Here is a 14,958-nt window from a genome sequence, read left to right on the forward strand (position 1 = left end):
TTTGTTGTCGCCCAGCAACTAGGAAACAAAACGCATGCGCAGTGTTTAATCGGTTGAGCTGGACCAGGCGTATTATAAATGTCTCGTACACTATTGAAATAAGGTAAAAGTATACTCATTGAGGTTAGTAAAAAGTTTGTTTTACAGTGCCATTTTGCAGAGACATTTATGTTTTTTGTCCTGCTCTTGGAATAAGGTACAGACACGGGCAGTTTTGTAGTAAACCTGTCTTTGGTTCGTTAGCTTAGCTTGTAAGCTGACTTGTAAGATGCTGAGTGAAGTGCAGGCATTGACAAAACTCGGTGCTAGTGTTGGAGGAAGAATTAATACCCGTCAGTTTTTCATGAGTAGCAATGTTTTACATCTAATACCTAAATCTATTATATATGGGTTGCACCCATTATATCTGTCAAAAGTCAGTATGCTGACTGCCATCTGTCTGCAAATACGATTTTCCATTTAGCAGTGCTTGGCTGTAAACTGCTTAAATCTTAAAAGACACGTGATGAGGGGGTGAAAGGCTTACGAACAGTTTGGTTTCCCTGGACAAAGAAGGAAAACAAAACAAAATATCAAACTTGCCAAATTGCTATTTTAATTACCGTTATCAGAGTTAAAAGAGTTTTTTTTTTTTTTTTTTTTTTTTTAAAAAGCCCACACTGACAGTGAAAACAGCTCAGTTGACAGTGATGACTCGGGTTAAGGCTTCTCTGCATAAAAATGATTGAAACCCTTAATTAACTAGATTAGAACTTTCTAGAATATCTGTAAAGTTGACACGTCTTGCCATTAAACTAAAGAAAACAGTTGTTCAGGCTAGGTTAACCAGAGAGTTTACAATCCGTGAGCAATAGTAGGGCTCCATGCCGAGAAAGAGAATTACAGATGTGATATTCACTTTGAACATGTTGATGGAGATGTGTGGAGAAGGTCAAAACAGTTTCAGGCTGTTTTTGTAGCTCTAGAGAAAGCATATGATACGCTGCCAAGAGAGGAACTGTGGTACTGCATGAGGGAGTGAGTAGTGTTAGAGAAATATCTGAGGCTGGTGCAGGACATTTATGAGGATAGTGATGAAGTTTGCAGTAGGAGTGATAGATGGGTTTTCAGTGGGGGTGGGATTACATCAGGGATCTGCCCTGAGCCCATTCTTGTTCACAGTGGTGATGAACAGGTTGATAGATGAGGTCAGGCAGGAAAAGAGGAAGACCACAGATAGGTTCATGGATGTAGTGAAGGAGGAGATGCAGGGGGTTGGTGTGACAGAGGATCCTAGGGATAGGTAGAGATGGAGCCAGGTTATGTGCTATGGTGACCCCTAAAGTGAGCAGGCAAAAGAAGGAGTAGTAGAAGATGGTCTATCATAAAAAAAAGAAACAGCATAAAAACAAATAGGGCCATTAAAAAAAGCTATTCTCGCAATCCCCCCTCCCCTGCGTCTTTTTAGTTTCTTACAAATCTTTTTTCATTTGAGGATTACAGTACCATAATGTATAATACATTTGAATTTCCAGGAGGTGTGCTCTGTCTCAGATTGGTGACCTCTCCAGGGTGTACCTCACCTCTCACCCTATGGTAGCTGGGATAGGCTCTAGCCCTCTCGCGACTTAAATAAGGATAAGCAGAAGAGAATGGATGGATAAAAAAGGAGATCTGAGGGCCTATACTTAGTTACTGTGCTTTGTGACTTTTTACTTTAAAAACACAAATCATGTTTCCTAACTAAAGCAAATGTTTGTGACAACTTTTTTTGTTTAGAAATGACCAAACTTAAAAATTTTCTTTTATAGTTCACAGTCCTCGAATGATGTTGGGAAGTACAATCATAAACCATCGACAGCATGTTGGACTGCAGAAACTGTTGGCGCTGGCAGGAATCTCACATTCCTCTTTGGGCCCTTGTATAAAGTACAAGTTTATCCAAGATGACAAAAGTGGGGAGTCTGCTCTTGTGTGCTCATGTTTTCGCATTATTGAGACCCTGGAGCTGACCTGTGCAGTGGGTCAGCTGGTTTATGAGACTATTCAAGCCCACCAGAAGGTCTACCATACAGGATCAGGATGCCTACTGTTCCTAGCAGGAGCCTGGAGCCGTGTTGCCCTGGACTGTCTTCAGAGAGGAATTTCAGTAGGGAACATAATCTCAGCTATGTCTGAAGGGATGGATGTATGTCTGGATGCTTGCAGGAAATGTGCCGTTTCAATTGATGGTCTGGGTGTGACATCGTTAGAGAGTTATGCTGTGAAAGTGTCCAAGAAACCCATCAAAAATTCATCGCCTGCATTGTGCAGCATGCAAGAAACAATAAAGTTTGACCTCAAGACTCTGACCGTCGGTGAACAGAGAAGAATAAAACTCAGCAGACATTTTTGTGAGGCGAAGTCTGAAGATTTCTCCAAAGTATTGCTACAGTCTCCTCAGCCTAAGCTTCCTGACATTGTACACATTGCAGAGGGATTGAGCCATGGTTGTGATGATGCAATGAAACTTGTTGTCGAAGTTATTTGGATGCAGTCAAAAACTAATCAAGAAGATGTGAGCTATCCCATGTTTGACATTACTAAAGTGGTGACTTGTATGCTCCCTGGTTTACCAGAGGACCACGGGTGCGTTGTATTTGGCTGTGTTGTTCTTTTATTTGCTGAACAGGCTACAGTCGCTCATCACTTAAAAGAACAACAACTGAAGGTTGTTCTCATAAATGGAGATTTATCACATACTTACCGCCATCTTGGCTTTAACAGGCCGACAGGTATGCACCGTGTGAGGGATCACGTGGATTTTTCAAGTTCGAGCAAAGAGGACGAATGGGTGGAACAGACTGTGGCACATCTGTTGAACCTGGAAGTGAACCTGATACTAATCCATGGGCACGCTTGTGAAAAAGTGATTCAGCACTGTTGTAGGCATCGTATACTTGTAGTGGAAAATGTGAAGGCTTCTGTTTTGAAGACATTTGCCAACTTGTCTGGAGTTGTTCCGGTAACCTTTGCTGCGCAACTGAGCAAGCAAAATGTTGGCACTGGGGCAAAGGTTGCAATATGGAAAGACCTCAGTAGCCACGAGAAGAACGCCCTGGCTGTGAATATCTCAACTGGCAGCAACAGCGGGCTAGTTACAGTAATCCTTACAAGCTCTATACATGGAAAGCTGCAGGCCCTGGAGGACCAGTTTTGGGCCTGTGCTTATCGCTTACACTATGCACTAAAAGACAGAGCTCTTCTACCAGGGGCGTGTGGGACAGAAATGCTTTGTATTCATCACCTACAAAAGCAAGTGGAGTATCATGTCATGTGTCACAGAGAAAAGAACGGTGAGAAAGGAACCAACCACTACACGCGTGTAGTGTTGGACCTCATGGCAGATGGTTTAATAGATTACATATCCACTGTAATGGTTAACACTGGAAGAATTTCAAAAGTCAAAGCTAGGACTGAGGTGAGCCAACAACTGCAGGACTATAACAAGCATCTAGGCAATGCTACAAAGTCTCCACAACTTTTCTTTGACAGTAAAAATCAGGATAGTGAAGTCTTCACAGCACCAAAACCCAATGAAGCGCGAGCAGTGGAAATCTATGATAATCTGAGCGTGAAACAGGAAGCATGGAGGAAAGCCTTAGATCTTGTTTTCTTGGTTTTACAGACGGATGCAGAGATTATCACAGGCGTAGACCAAAAAACTGAGATTGCCGAGAGCAGTCTCTTGCTGTTGTGATGTTCATGTAGAATATTTAGGCAAAAGATTTCACTCTACAACAAAAACTGTTTTTTCTTCCTAAACAAAGTGATTTGTAAAATATGCTGTAATTAATACACAGTCAAGGGCTTTTGAAAAATGTTATTACCTATTTTCTGCCACAAGGGGGAGACATCCTCATTCTGAATGTCTTCAGAATTCTTTCTAAAACTTATATTAAAAAGTAATAAATAATAAAGTTATGTTGAATAACCAAATAAATGTAGTTTTCCTTATTTTTAATTAACTTGGCCTTGTGTCCTCTGTCATTATGATTCTCTATTCCCCCTGGAAAGTCCCTTAAACATTACTTTTATTTTATAATAAAACAATCATGACTAACCTGATGTAGGTTATGCATATCCTTGAACACATGTTGACTTTGCACACATTTCAGGCAGGGAAAACTACTGCTACATATCCAAACCCACAATTAGGTTTCGTGCTCGAGGGCTGAATTTTGTTGTGCTTCTTCGTCTTCGAACACTTGCTTAATGATATTTGCCTAAGCTTCATTAAGTGTCTACAGTTTGGCTAGTACTGCTCACATTGAACGCTGACACTGCTTCTGTGCCAGGTGCGGCTCTTTTATGACTTTGTGTGTCATCATTGGCATGGTTGATGCAGAAGGAACACCTCCAGACAGAGTAAATGTTTTTGGTTAAATCTTACTAGTGTCTGTGCTTTAAAATACATTTTCAGAGGTGATGTCAGTTATTCGAATCCTGGAAATCTTTCATTAACACTTTCCCTCCTACATGATCACCTAAAGGTCACATAAATATTAAGAAAGTCTGCAGTTTGGGCGGCTTTTAGAGTACTTATACATATATAGAAATTTGTAATAGGCTATTTATACAATACCTATATTAAGATAAGTAAAAATGATTACGACTTGGAAAATTCAAGAACTGCTCCCAATACACTGTTCAATTTGGTTGGTGTCTTGAAAAATTTCCCTTTTTTGCATGTTGTGTTTTAGAGGTGACGGTTTCAATGACTTGCGTGGTCTTCCATTTCCTCTGAGGTCACAGAGAGCACAGCTCATTACACCCTAAAAATAGTTCAGTGAAATAAAAGTGTTACAAAGGTTTTACGGTGGAGACAGAATAGTCTTGACTCAGACATCATTCAGTGTTGTTGCAGGATTGAGAGGGGAGGGCATGACATAACGTAACACACACAACACTGGGGAGGAAGGTTGGAACGCCAAAACTGGTGACACATCCGAGAGTTCAGGGTGAGTCCACCTCCTTTCTGTCTGCACGAATCACTTAACAAATTTATGTAACGTAAAACTTAAAGGGCTCTCTGAGAGATGATTCAGATAGATGAAGTATTTATTCTGGGCAATGACAAGTGGGAAATTAAATAACTTTAAACATAAAATTATGAGGAGAAAGGCCAGCTGAGGCATTTTTTAAATATAGTTTAACATTTCTTTAAAAAATGTCTCAAGTTTTCTCAGAAGAGTGGCTGGCATTTCCCTTAGAGATAGGGTGAGGAGTTCGGCCATCCTATTGTAAGCTGCTGATTACAGCCTCGCAACAAGCGCGCCAAATGTGCAGTTCTTTATACTACTGAAGTAATGAACTGAAGTTGAATGTTGATCATCTTGCTACAAACCTTCGCTCTGAGCATTCATGTGGATATTCTCTGGCATATATCATATTCTCATATCATATATCAGAGCTTCCCTCACCATCAGTGGCAATGAGACTTCCTGACAGCAGCAGACTCCCTACAGCAGGATATAGCAGGATGCTGCAGTCTGCCACACCACAAAATTGTTCAAGAGCAGTTTGAAACATAAAAAAATAGCCCAACATGCTAATCCTGCCTACAAGTGCTGCAGATCCCATCTAATGAAGCTTCCATAGAATAAACTGCAAAAGCCTGATTCATGGAGGCCCCTTGCCATAACCCACAATCCTGAAAGAACTGTAGCCAGTGTCCTGTGCCAAACCATGGACTGTATGCCAGATACTACAAGACACCTCAGTGGTACTATGTTCTTGCCATGATGGATGGGAGCTGTTTTGTGCCAACATGATATTTGGCAGGTTTCTATTTTATAACTGATCAGTGTATCCATATGTCATCATTGTACCTCTCATATATTTACTTTTTCCCAGTGAAAAGATATTTAAATAAGTATTCAGGATTGTGACAAATGATTTGAAAATTCCTGTATGGGCAGCAGTAGTTAAGGTAGAAGGTTGATGGACCCCTGATGCCAAAGCATCCATGGGCAAGATGATAAAACCTGACTTGCCCCCGATGCATCTGTGTGTTTGTGAATGTTAGAAAGCACACAGGTATAGATAAGGCATTATATAAGTACTAGTCAATTTACATCCTTACTAGTCCCCTGGCTGTGCTGTGTATGTAGAAATAAACATTTGGAAAATTGTGTAAAATTTAAAGCCTGAAGACTGAGCTTATACTTGAGGTAAGGTGAGGTCAATGTTATAACTGTTATATCATTACTTTATCTGTACAGTACTATACAGGTATAAATGTGTATCACTAATAATATTTGGTAGATATTTTTTTCATTGTGCATGTGTATATAATATGTCCATTTAGCCAATACTGTTGAACAAAAACTTCTTGTTCTTCTGTTCGACTGCCGGGCTGACCAGCATGATGTCAACTGGGAGCACAGCTGACTTTCTACTGGTCCCACACAAGCTTCAGATGTGGTAACGTTTACCCAGAAGCCCAGAACAGTAAGTGCCTATTTTGACAAATGCATGACCTCCTCCTGGATAAATAACTTTCATCACTCATCATCCAGGCAGCTGGTTTGGAGAAAATTGAGAATAGCAATTAAAATAACTGGCTCGTGAGGGTTTCTTTTTCATCTACTGGCATTTCTACTTTACATTGTTATTTTTTTCACTTATGAATAGCACTTACTGAATCACTACCAAGATGCCTCTGTTGGCTTTCTTATTATGTCCCTCTTTTCCTGCTCTTGAACAGACTGGATGAATGAAAACACTGGTTCTGTTCACATGGTTGCTGTGGCTCTTGGCTCTCCGAAGGGTCTCAGAGTCCAAATTGCACGTCCCCCTTCTTTGCCCTCCTCTCCTTTCCTGACTTCTGCTGGGTTGGTTGGTTAAATCAGTGAGCATTAGTGGGCGTGAGCATGTGTGTGTGCTGGGGCTCCTAGGGCGCATGCGAACTGAGGCCCAAAGGGGAAAGCCTTCCACACAGATCTAAGCCAGCTGCCCTGCTCTAAACACTCCATTGCAAGAAGAGTAGAAGAAAGAAGCGACCTCCATGCATCCCCCCTACCAGTGTGCTCAAAGTACACTGGCAAAGCAGCTGCCAGCTCTACAAACGGCAGACAAGCGTCTATAAATTGTAGATTTCGATCTTGCATAGGAGTCCGTAGAAGTGTTACTGCTTCAGATCCTCAGGACTCAAAGGGCACTTGCTGCCCTGAGAGGGGGGCCTTTCAAGCAAGCTGACCTCTGAGGTTAAGTAGAATCAGTTTGTGTGGAGGAGGGTAAGAGGGTACAGGCAGCAGTTAGCAGGAGGTGACAGGCCACGGTGAAGCTCCTGCACTTCTCAAGAAGGAGACGACGCAGTTGCCAGGAAGTGGGGAAAGAGGAGGAGATGGCCACGGGAGGAATCACAACACTTCCCGCTACACCTGAAGACGGCGGCAGCAGCGGCTTTCCTCCTGGGAACTTCAAGGACCCTAAAAGGCTGTACTGTAAAAATGGTGGCTTCTTCTTGAGGATAAAATCTGATGGAGGAGTGGATGGAATACGAGAGAAAAACGACCCCCACAGTAAGTACTTCCAGTCTCCTTCTTTTCATTTTACACAGTACACGGCACTTCTTGATTTTCTGTTTTTAACATGCAACAGAGAAGAAAGAGCAAAGCCAAAAATTAAATAACGTGGGTAAATAATATGGGGATTATGTGAATTTTCCATTTGAATTATGATTATTCTCCACTCGCTAATAGTAAGAACCAAATGTGTGTAGGTCACCTTCTGGAAAGTATAATAACCTCCGTACTAAAGAGTCACACCTCAGTTTTTATTCATCAGTGGGACTTCTGATGGAACATGCTTGATGTTTGTAGTACTCCAAATGAAGATCACCATGCTGAGTCACACTGTTAACTGTATATTTGACGTCACTAAAGACAGCAAATCTGGGAGTTTAACGCCAGAATAAGGGAGTTCCTGATTAACATAGCGTCTTTGAGGCTGATGAAGTTATTATTAAAACCTGTTAAAAAATTATCGTACCCTCTGACCAGTCATCTGTGCCGACATTGAATTAATATTTATTCTGAGCGCCCCATTTTTTAAGAAAGGGTAAACATTAACGTGATTATGTTAATGGAGAACTGTAGCATTCCTCAGTGCGTCACTGTCACTGATTAAATGTGCCGTAAGCTTTTGTAATAGGAGGGGAGGAGAGGAACATGAAATTTGGATTTTTTCCTTGGAAAACACATGCTTGGATGCTTGGAAGTGTATTGCACAAGGTACAGTGTGACATTTCAAACAAATGCCTGATGGCAGTTCAAGGAGTGAGAGGCTATTTATAGGATAATTCAGTTGCGTTTAATTATACTTCATTATAAGTGTTTATGAAATATCCGGAGAGATTCATCTTGTAGACGAGACGGGAGAAAGTTTAAGGAAGGAATATATTCACACTTCATCATACAACAGCCATTAGTATTAATCATTTAGCTTTTTACCAAAATAGTTCTTAACAGTTATGATGACTTGAGCTGTGCTTCATCAATGGCCCTTTTGTTAAGGGTAGGATAGAGCTGCCAGCTTTTACAGACAAACCTGCCAGTAAGAATAGGAAATGTTATGAAAAATGTTGCCTAATATATCCTAAGGTCCTCGAGTAGAATTTCCATGCTAATGTAGATGGGACTCTTCTCCATCCATTTGTGTTTTGTGTAAGAGACTTTTCATCCAAGAACCTTGGGGTCAATTCTGATACAAACTGGACACGACATGAGACCCCAGAGCACACTTTACAGAAGCGGGGATCAGGTTCCCGCCATTCACAAACATTTCAGTACATAATCTATCCAAGGAACAGTGAACACACCACAGTGCATTCAGACCAACTGCACGTTTTTTTCGCCTCTTTGATCCGTAACATGAATCACCCAAACAGCTAGCTTAATGATAGACAGATGTGTGTCTACCCTTAATGGGGACTCATTCTAAAGAGATCCCCTATTCACCTCAAGGGGCCCCTGGATTCTTTTTGATTGCTGAGCATATATTGGATGAAGAAAAACAATGTCTCTTTTTAAAAAAGAGAAATAAATAAATAAATCATTTAAGATCACGAATAAGGAATCTTACAGCCTGCAGGTACTATGTAATGTCATTCTGTGTTTTTTGGTAATTAAACTTAACTATTTGTGCTAATAATAATGTTTCATTCATTCATGGCGCATGCATCAGTCAGTGTCATGAATACAGAGGAAACCACAGCAACAAATCATTTGCCAGCAACTGAGGAAGCAGGACCTGATGTTTGGACGTAATGCTTGAAAGATGTTAAACGCAGCATAATTAGACTCATTGTCTCCATTTAAAATGCAAATAAAAAATGGGAAAAAATATATATACATATAACTGAATTTATCAGGTAAAGAAAATGTCATGAGTTTAAAAGAAACTACATTTGAGTTTAAGGCATGTGCTTTTAAGTAAGACAGAGACTTCACTGGCTCAAAACTTTAGTATTTGATAGAGAGAAAACTTTATGCATTGTTTTAAAGTAACTGTCTGGTTTTACAGGATTCATCAGTTATGTCACAAGAATTGTTTGATTTTGTGGTGGTTTGATTTTGTACCGCTTACCTGTATGGTCCAGAGGCAAAGAAACAAAACCCAAATATGAGAGGATGCCAGCTATTTGGCATACTTTCCTGACTCTTAGTTCTATCAGTGGTGATTTTCCCAGTGGCATGTCCCTGTTTTGGCACATAAGCTCCCTTAAGGAAAGGAAAGTAAGGAAGTTAAAACGCCTACTAGTATAAGAGTCAGATATTTTGTCAGGAAAATCCTGCAACTTAAAGCTGATTTTATCTCATTGACTTTAAACATAACCTTGTCACATGGTTCAAATGGTGTGTGGGCTTGTTTATGAAGTGCTGCCCACCAGTGGCCTGGAATCAGACTTTTTGTTTATGTTTTCTAGCTTTTTTGCTCTTTAATCAAGGTTTCGTTTTTCTTAATTGTTGGTTAATTTAACAGCATTTTCGTTCCTCTGTTTTATGCCTCTTGTCTTTTTGCTGGTTGCAGTTCAAATGTTGAAATGCACCTGTACTGTGAACTGTTTCTCTAACAGTTCGCTGTTATACTTGCTGTGATTTAATGAAGAAATTCATAATTTTTTTTAAACTCAGCAGTCACTCTTACACTTTGATTAAACGTCCCATCATTAAAAAACAACTTGCACTCTGTCTCTGCTAATTCATCTTCAGTAAAGCTTCAACTCCAGGCGACCTCAGTGGGAGAAGTGGTCATCAAAGGGATTTGTGCAAACCGATATCTGGCAATGAACAGAGATGGACGACTGTTTGGAGCGGTGAGTGACTTGGATCGGTCTTTCCATCAACAAAGCTTGTGCTGTTTCTGTTTGATAAAGTATCTTGCTAATCTATATGAAACAGACCCGATTAAACTCACAGCTCTGTGACAAGAAGCATTTAGGTTGCGGTGTTTTGGAAACCAAATATTTCCCAGTACTGTGACAAGAAATCCTCCCATTCTAAAAATAATTAGGTTTATAGCCTCTCGCACTGGACTCATCAGAACATTCAAAATATAATAGTAGACCACTGTCGTGTGTATGTGTGTGTGTGTGTGTGTGTGTGTGGCTGGCAGTTAGTGGACCCAAATTGCAGACTCAGAGATAAATTCGGAACTCACACAGCTTTATTGCTGGAGCTTGGGAAACTAAACACAAACAACATAAAACTCGTCTAAACTGGACTTTAGAACTTACATGACTAAGTAAACAGGACGCGCATACACAAGGAGGGAAGGATAATACACAAGATAATGAGAGGATGGGTGACAGGTGGAAACGCAGCTGGAACAAACTAGACATAACGAGAGAGGGGACGCAAAGCTGAACACAAAGCAATGAGACAATGACTATCAAAATAAAACAGACAGAGACCAGACTAGGAAGACACAGAACGAGGGCGAGATAGCAGAGGACAGAGAGGGAACACAGGAACCAGATAGACACATAGAGACATGACTGGGAAAACAGGCAAATGAACATGGAGGCAAAACAGGCTTCACAGGGAGACACAAATAACTAACACAAGAAACTAGATACTAAAGGACGGGGAACACAGAGGGAAGACTAAGACAGACTAAACACGAAATGGAACTAAATTAAACAAAATTAAGGAACAGAGAACTCAGAAATATAAGGAAAAAAGACATAATATTAAACAACAATTCAAGGCAAGCACAAACTACTGGGTCACAAACCCGGGACAATGACAGACCACAGTTACGCACAACTGACAAGATGCATCAATCAATGCAATCAATAAACAAAAGACATAAACTGCACACATTTAAATAAGTCATCTCTGCCAAATCTTCCAAAACAATATATGAAAGTTTCCTTTTTTGTAAAAAAAAACAAACCCCATAGAAATCTGTTTTAGTGATGCAATAATATACTGAGTATTTATCCAACAGTGTGGATACCTGCAGGTGAGTAGTTAATAATTATTATTAATAATTGGGAATTATAATAACTGCAGGCTTTTATTAAAAAGAAAAAACTTAAATTATTTAGCATTTTGGGTCTGAAAGACTGGAAATTGAACAGTACTTATTTTTTAATAAAAAGACATTAATAACAATAATAATAATAATAATAATAATAATAATAATAATATTGGAAATACATAATAAAAGCAACAAAAAATTGTAGAAGTTTTTTTAGAACAAATGACAATCAGTGATTTGACTATGTTGACTGTTGATGCATATTAAAATAACTAAATAACTAAATAAATAAATAATGATAATTTAATCTAATTAAAGATATGCTGCCTTGCATTACTTGTATTTAGTCTTGGAACGATTCCTAACTGCACTTTTCCCTGTTACTAAGCTATTATAGTTTCAGCGCTGCTGTGAGTAAACCACTCCAGTTTAATGCCAATGCTGGTCTGCTGCCACAGTTGTTGCTGTTTATTGTGGAAGTGTGAACTGTTGGCGACTGATGTGGTTTGGTGGTTGTGAAGGCTCGTATAAAATCCATGTCATTGGCAAAAGGCATTTCCTCCTAATGAGAAGCTACAGCAGCAGAATGCCACCCAAGGCATCGCTCTGCTCAATAAAAGACCCACGTGATGGTCTCTGCACAGTACCGTTTGCTTCCAAGAGATTGTGAAAACGGTTGTTGTCAAGCAAATTAGAATTCACTGACGTTGATGTAACACTTTGTCTGGAAAGTGTCAAATCTGGCTTTGGAGTCGGATCATCTAGACACAGAGGTGATGTTGATAGATTTGTTTTAAATCATATGATCAATAAATACTGGCTATTGCACAAATATACGCATTAATAGATATAAGCCCTCACTGGTTAATTCAGTAGTAATGACCTGTTCCACTGCTCATTAATGCTAATATCTAATCATCCAGCAGCAAATCAGTGCATTTAGGCACATAGACATGGTTAGATGACCTGCTGAAGTTCAAACTGACCATCAGATTGGAATAGAAAGGTAATTTAAGTAACTTTGAAGGTTGCGTTACTGTTCGTGCCAGACAGGCTGGTCTGAATATTTACCACATCGAGGGTTTAAAAAGGAGACGAAATATCCAGTAGCAGCAGTTTGCTGCTTCAAAAATGCCTCGTTGATTCCAGAGATGACAGGAAGATGGCCAGACAGCTCTCAGCTGATGGGAAAGCAACAACGATTCAAATAACCACTTGTTATAACAAAGGTATGCAGAAGAGCATCTCTGAACGACCACACCAGGTGTCACTTTTGTTAGAATGGGAAACTGAAGCTCCAGTTCACACAGGGCTACCAAAATTGGACAAACCTTGCCTGGTCTGATGAGTCCAGTACCAACTGAGAATTGTTTAAATGCCAAACCCTACATGATTATTGCTGCCGACATTGTCCATTCCTTTATGACCACAATGTACCAATCTTCTAATAAGTGCAACAGTACCTGTTGGATCATGGTATCATATCTTAACATTGAGCAAAATCTCTGAGGAACGTTTCCAGCACCTTGTTGAATCTATGCACTATATCGAAGGGGAAAATATTTGGGGATATTCGATCTGTGCCTTGGTTTAATATTCTTTGATCTACAAACATTTCCACGAACAAATCTTTAGTACCAAAGTCATTTTATTATTGGGAGTTTTGCACAGTGAATTAAACCAGGTAGACTCAGTTGTTGTTCCAGAAAATGTCTTCTGACTAATAGCAGCACAGTCACAGTCAAATAAAAACAGAAACTAAACAAAAAGGTTTTGTTGGACCGAGCGTAGGGAGTCAACGCCCAGCATGATTTTGGCCAGATGTTCAATAATTAACGTGGTCTACAAAGGACAAATGTGAGAAAGAATCTTGGGTAAAAATAGATGGACAACAACGTGGCAACACAAGAATCATACCATTCACTTTAAAGATTGTCATCTTTAGCATTCTCCAATAAGATTCCTATAAGAGTCCTGTTAATTTCAAGTTTCTCTTTGACTGACATCGTGACTTGTTTATTTTTAGTGAGGTTCAACTACGACACACATTGCCCTTATATTCATGGAAAGGTATAACTGTCTTATTAAATAAGTGGGTTTATTACCACAAATCACAGAGTAAATAACAGTCAAAATAAAGGTTGCATTTAGTTATTTTAGGTGGAAACTTAATTACAGAATATATTAAACAATCATATTTCATTAAATCAAATATATTAAACAAATTCACTCAAAATTCCTATATATATATTCCTATATATATGTATATACAAAATAAAGGATGTGATGAAATGCCACTGTAAGTAACAAGATGTCCCTTAGATTGATTTTATACAGAAATCCTGTGTAAGCAGAGGATACTGATAAGGCTATTCAGCAAACAGTGTATCTTAAACCATATTACAAACTAGTGTCACAGTCTTCTTAGGTTCTTAGCTCGTGAGTTGATTTAAGTTTACCAGGTGGCACTGTGTCCCAGTAGCTTTCTAATCTGCAGCCCCCGAAATTATACCTAAGCGCCACAGTTAAATCCACTGCAGCGAGCATAACAGTTATACTTTATTCGCATTATTCTTCTGTGTCTTTCTCTACAGAGAAGAGCAACAGATGAGTGCTACTTCTTAGAGCGGCTCGAGAGCAACAACTACAACACCTACCGCTCCAGGAAGTACCCAAACATGTACGTGGCGCTGAAGCGGACTGGCCAGTACAAGTCTGGAAGCAAAACTGGACCGGGTCAAAAGGCAATTCTCTTTCTCCCAATGTCTGCTAAATGCTAATCTGGGCTCAGAGTGAGAGATACTGATGTCTGAATGAAAAGATGTGACGGCAATGAAGCAAGTGTTCCATCAGCATTGCCCAAAATAGCTGTGAAGCTTTACTGTTAGATCCTAACAGTTATTATTTTTATCATAAACATGTCTGCAATTATTCAGCTTCACTTTAAATTAGCACCATATAGTCATACCTTTTATTATATTATAATATTATTATTACTATTATTATTAACCAGAATTTTACTGTAGACCAACCAACTGGAGCCAGCTGCCTAGTGCATCTCAGTTAAACAGCAGTAAAACACAATGGGTTTTTTTTTTTTTTTTAATTAACATAGCTCTCTCTATATTGGCTAAAGGATTCAAAACAGCTATCTGCTTAACCTAATGAAAGTCTAAGCTGGAGTCTGGGTTTAAGTGCAGGGTGTTGGTAATATACTGCATATTTGAGTGTTTTCATAAATAAGAAAACACGTTTAAATCCTACAATACTCTAACTGTATTCTGAAAAATATAAAATTTGAATTAAAAGAAGAAGAAACACTAAAAGCAAAACCCAAGCATTACTTCATTACTTCCCCTTTTGAACACATATGACTTGGACTGTTAAATAGATAAGTGTTGACTTGGTGAATTGTTGTATTATTGGCTGTTGATTGTGCTTGAAACACAT

At 39.3% G+C, this 14,958-nt stretch overlaps 2 protein-coding genes across 3 annotated transcripts; both read left to right on the forward strand.

Annotated features, from left to right (window-relative positions):
• Window positions 1-51: 51 nt before the first annotated feature.
• On the forward strand, window positions 52-3,954 carry bbs12 (Bardet-Biedl syndrome 12). Of its 2 annotated transcripts, none has more exons than XM_039621292.1 (2): window positions 52-103; window positions 1,791-3,954. In XM_039621292.1, exon 2 carries the CDS (start codon window positions 1,805-1,807, stop codon window positions 3,716-3,718), a length of 1,914 nt encoding a protein of 637 aa, XP_039477226.1. In that variant the 5' UTR covers window positions 52-103; window positions 1,791-1,804; the 3' UTR covers window positions 3,719-3,954. The 2 variants fall into 2 exon arrangements, with proteins under 2 accessions (XP_039477226.1, XP_031598877.1); XM_031743017.2 differs by having other exon boundaries at window positions 57-123.
• A 2,497-nt stretch (window positions 3,955-6,451) lies between these two features.
• Window positions 6,452-14,834, forward strand: fgf2 (fibroblast growth factor 2). Its single transcript, XM_031743021.2, has 3 exons — window positions 6,452-7,544; window positions 10,236-10,339; window positions 14,103-14,834. The coding sequence occupies exons 1-3, from the start codon at window positions 7,367-7,369 to the stop codon at window positions 14,286-14,288; spliced, it is 468 nt and encodes a 155-aa protein (XP_031598881.1). The 5' UTR covers window positions 6,452-7,366; the 3' UTR covers window positions 14,289-14,834.
• Window positions 14,835-14,958: the final 124 nt, after the last annotated feature.

Source organism: Oreochromis aureus, linkage group 2 (genome assembly GCF_013358895.1).
Source record: "Oreochromis aureus strain Israel breed Guangdong linkage group 2, ZZ_aureus, whole genome shotgun sequence".
NCBI classification, from domain to species: Eukaryota; Metazoa; Chordata; class Actinopteri; order Cichliformes; family Cichlidae; genus Oreochromis; species Oreochromis aureus.

Bases quoted from the DNA above. Each gene is read 5' to 3' on its own strand.
- fgf2 (XM_031743021.2), top strand. From the start codon at position 7,367: ATGGCCACGGGAGGAATCACAACACTTCCCGCTACACCTGAAGACGGC. The intron at 7,545-10,235 runs GTAAGTACTTCC...ATTCATCTTCAG, and splicing joins AGAGAAAAACGACCCCCACA to TAAAGCTTCAACTCCAGGCG. The intron at 10,340-14,102 runs GTGAGTGACTTG...CTTTCTCTACAG, and splicing joins ATGGACGACTGTTTGGAGCG to AGAAGAGCAACAGATGAGTG.
- bbs12 (XM_039621292.1), top strand. From the start codon at position 1,805: ATGATGTTGGGAAGTACAATCATAAACCATCGACAGCATGTTGGACTG.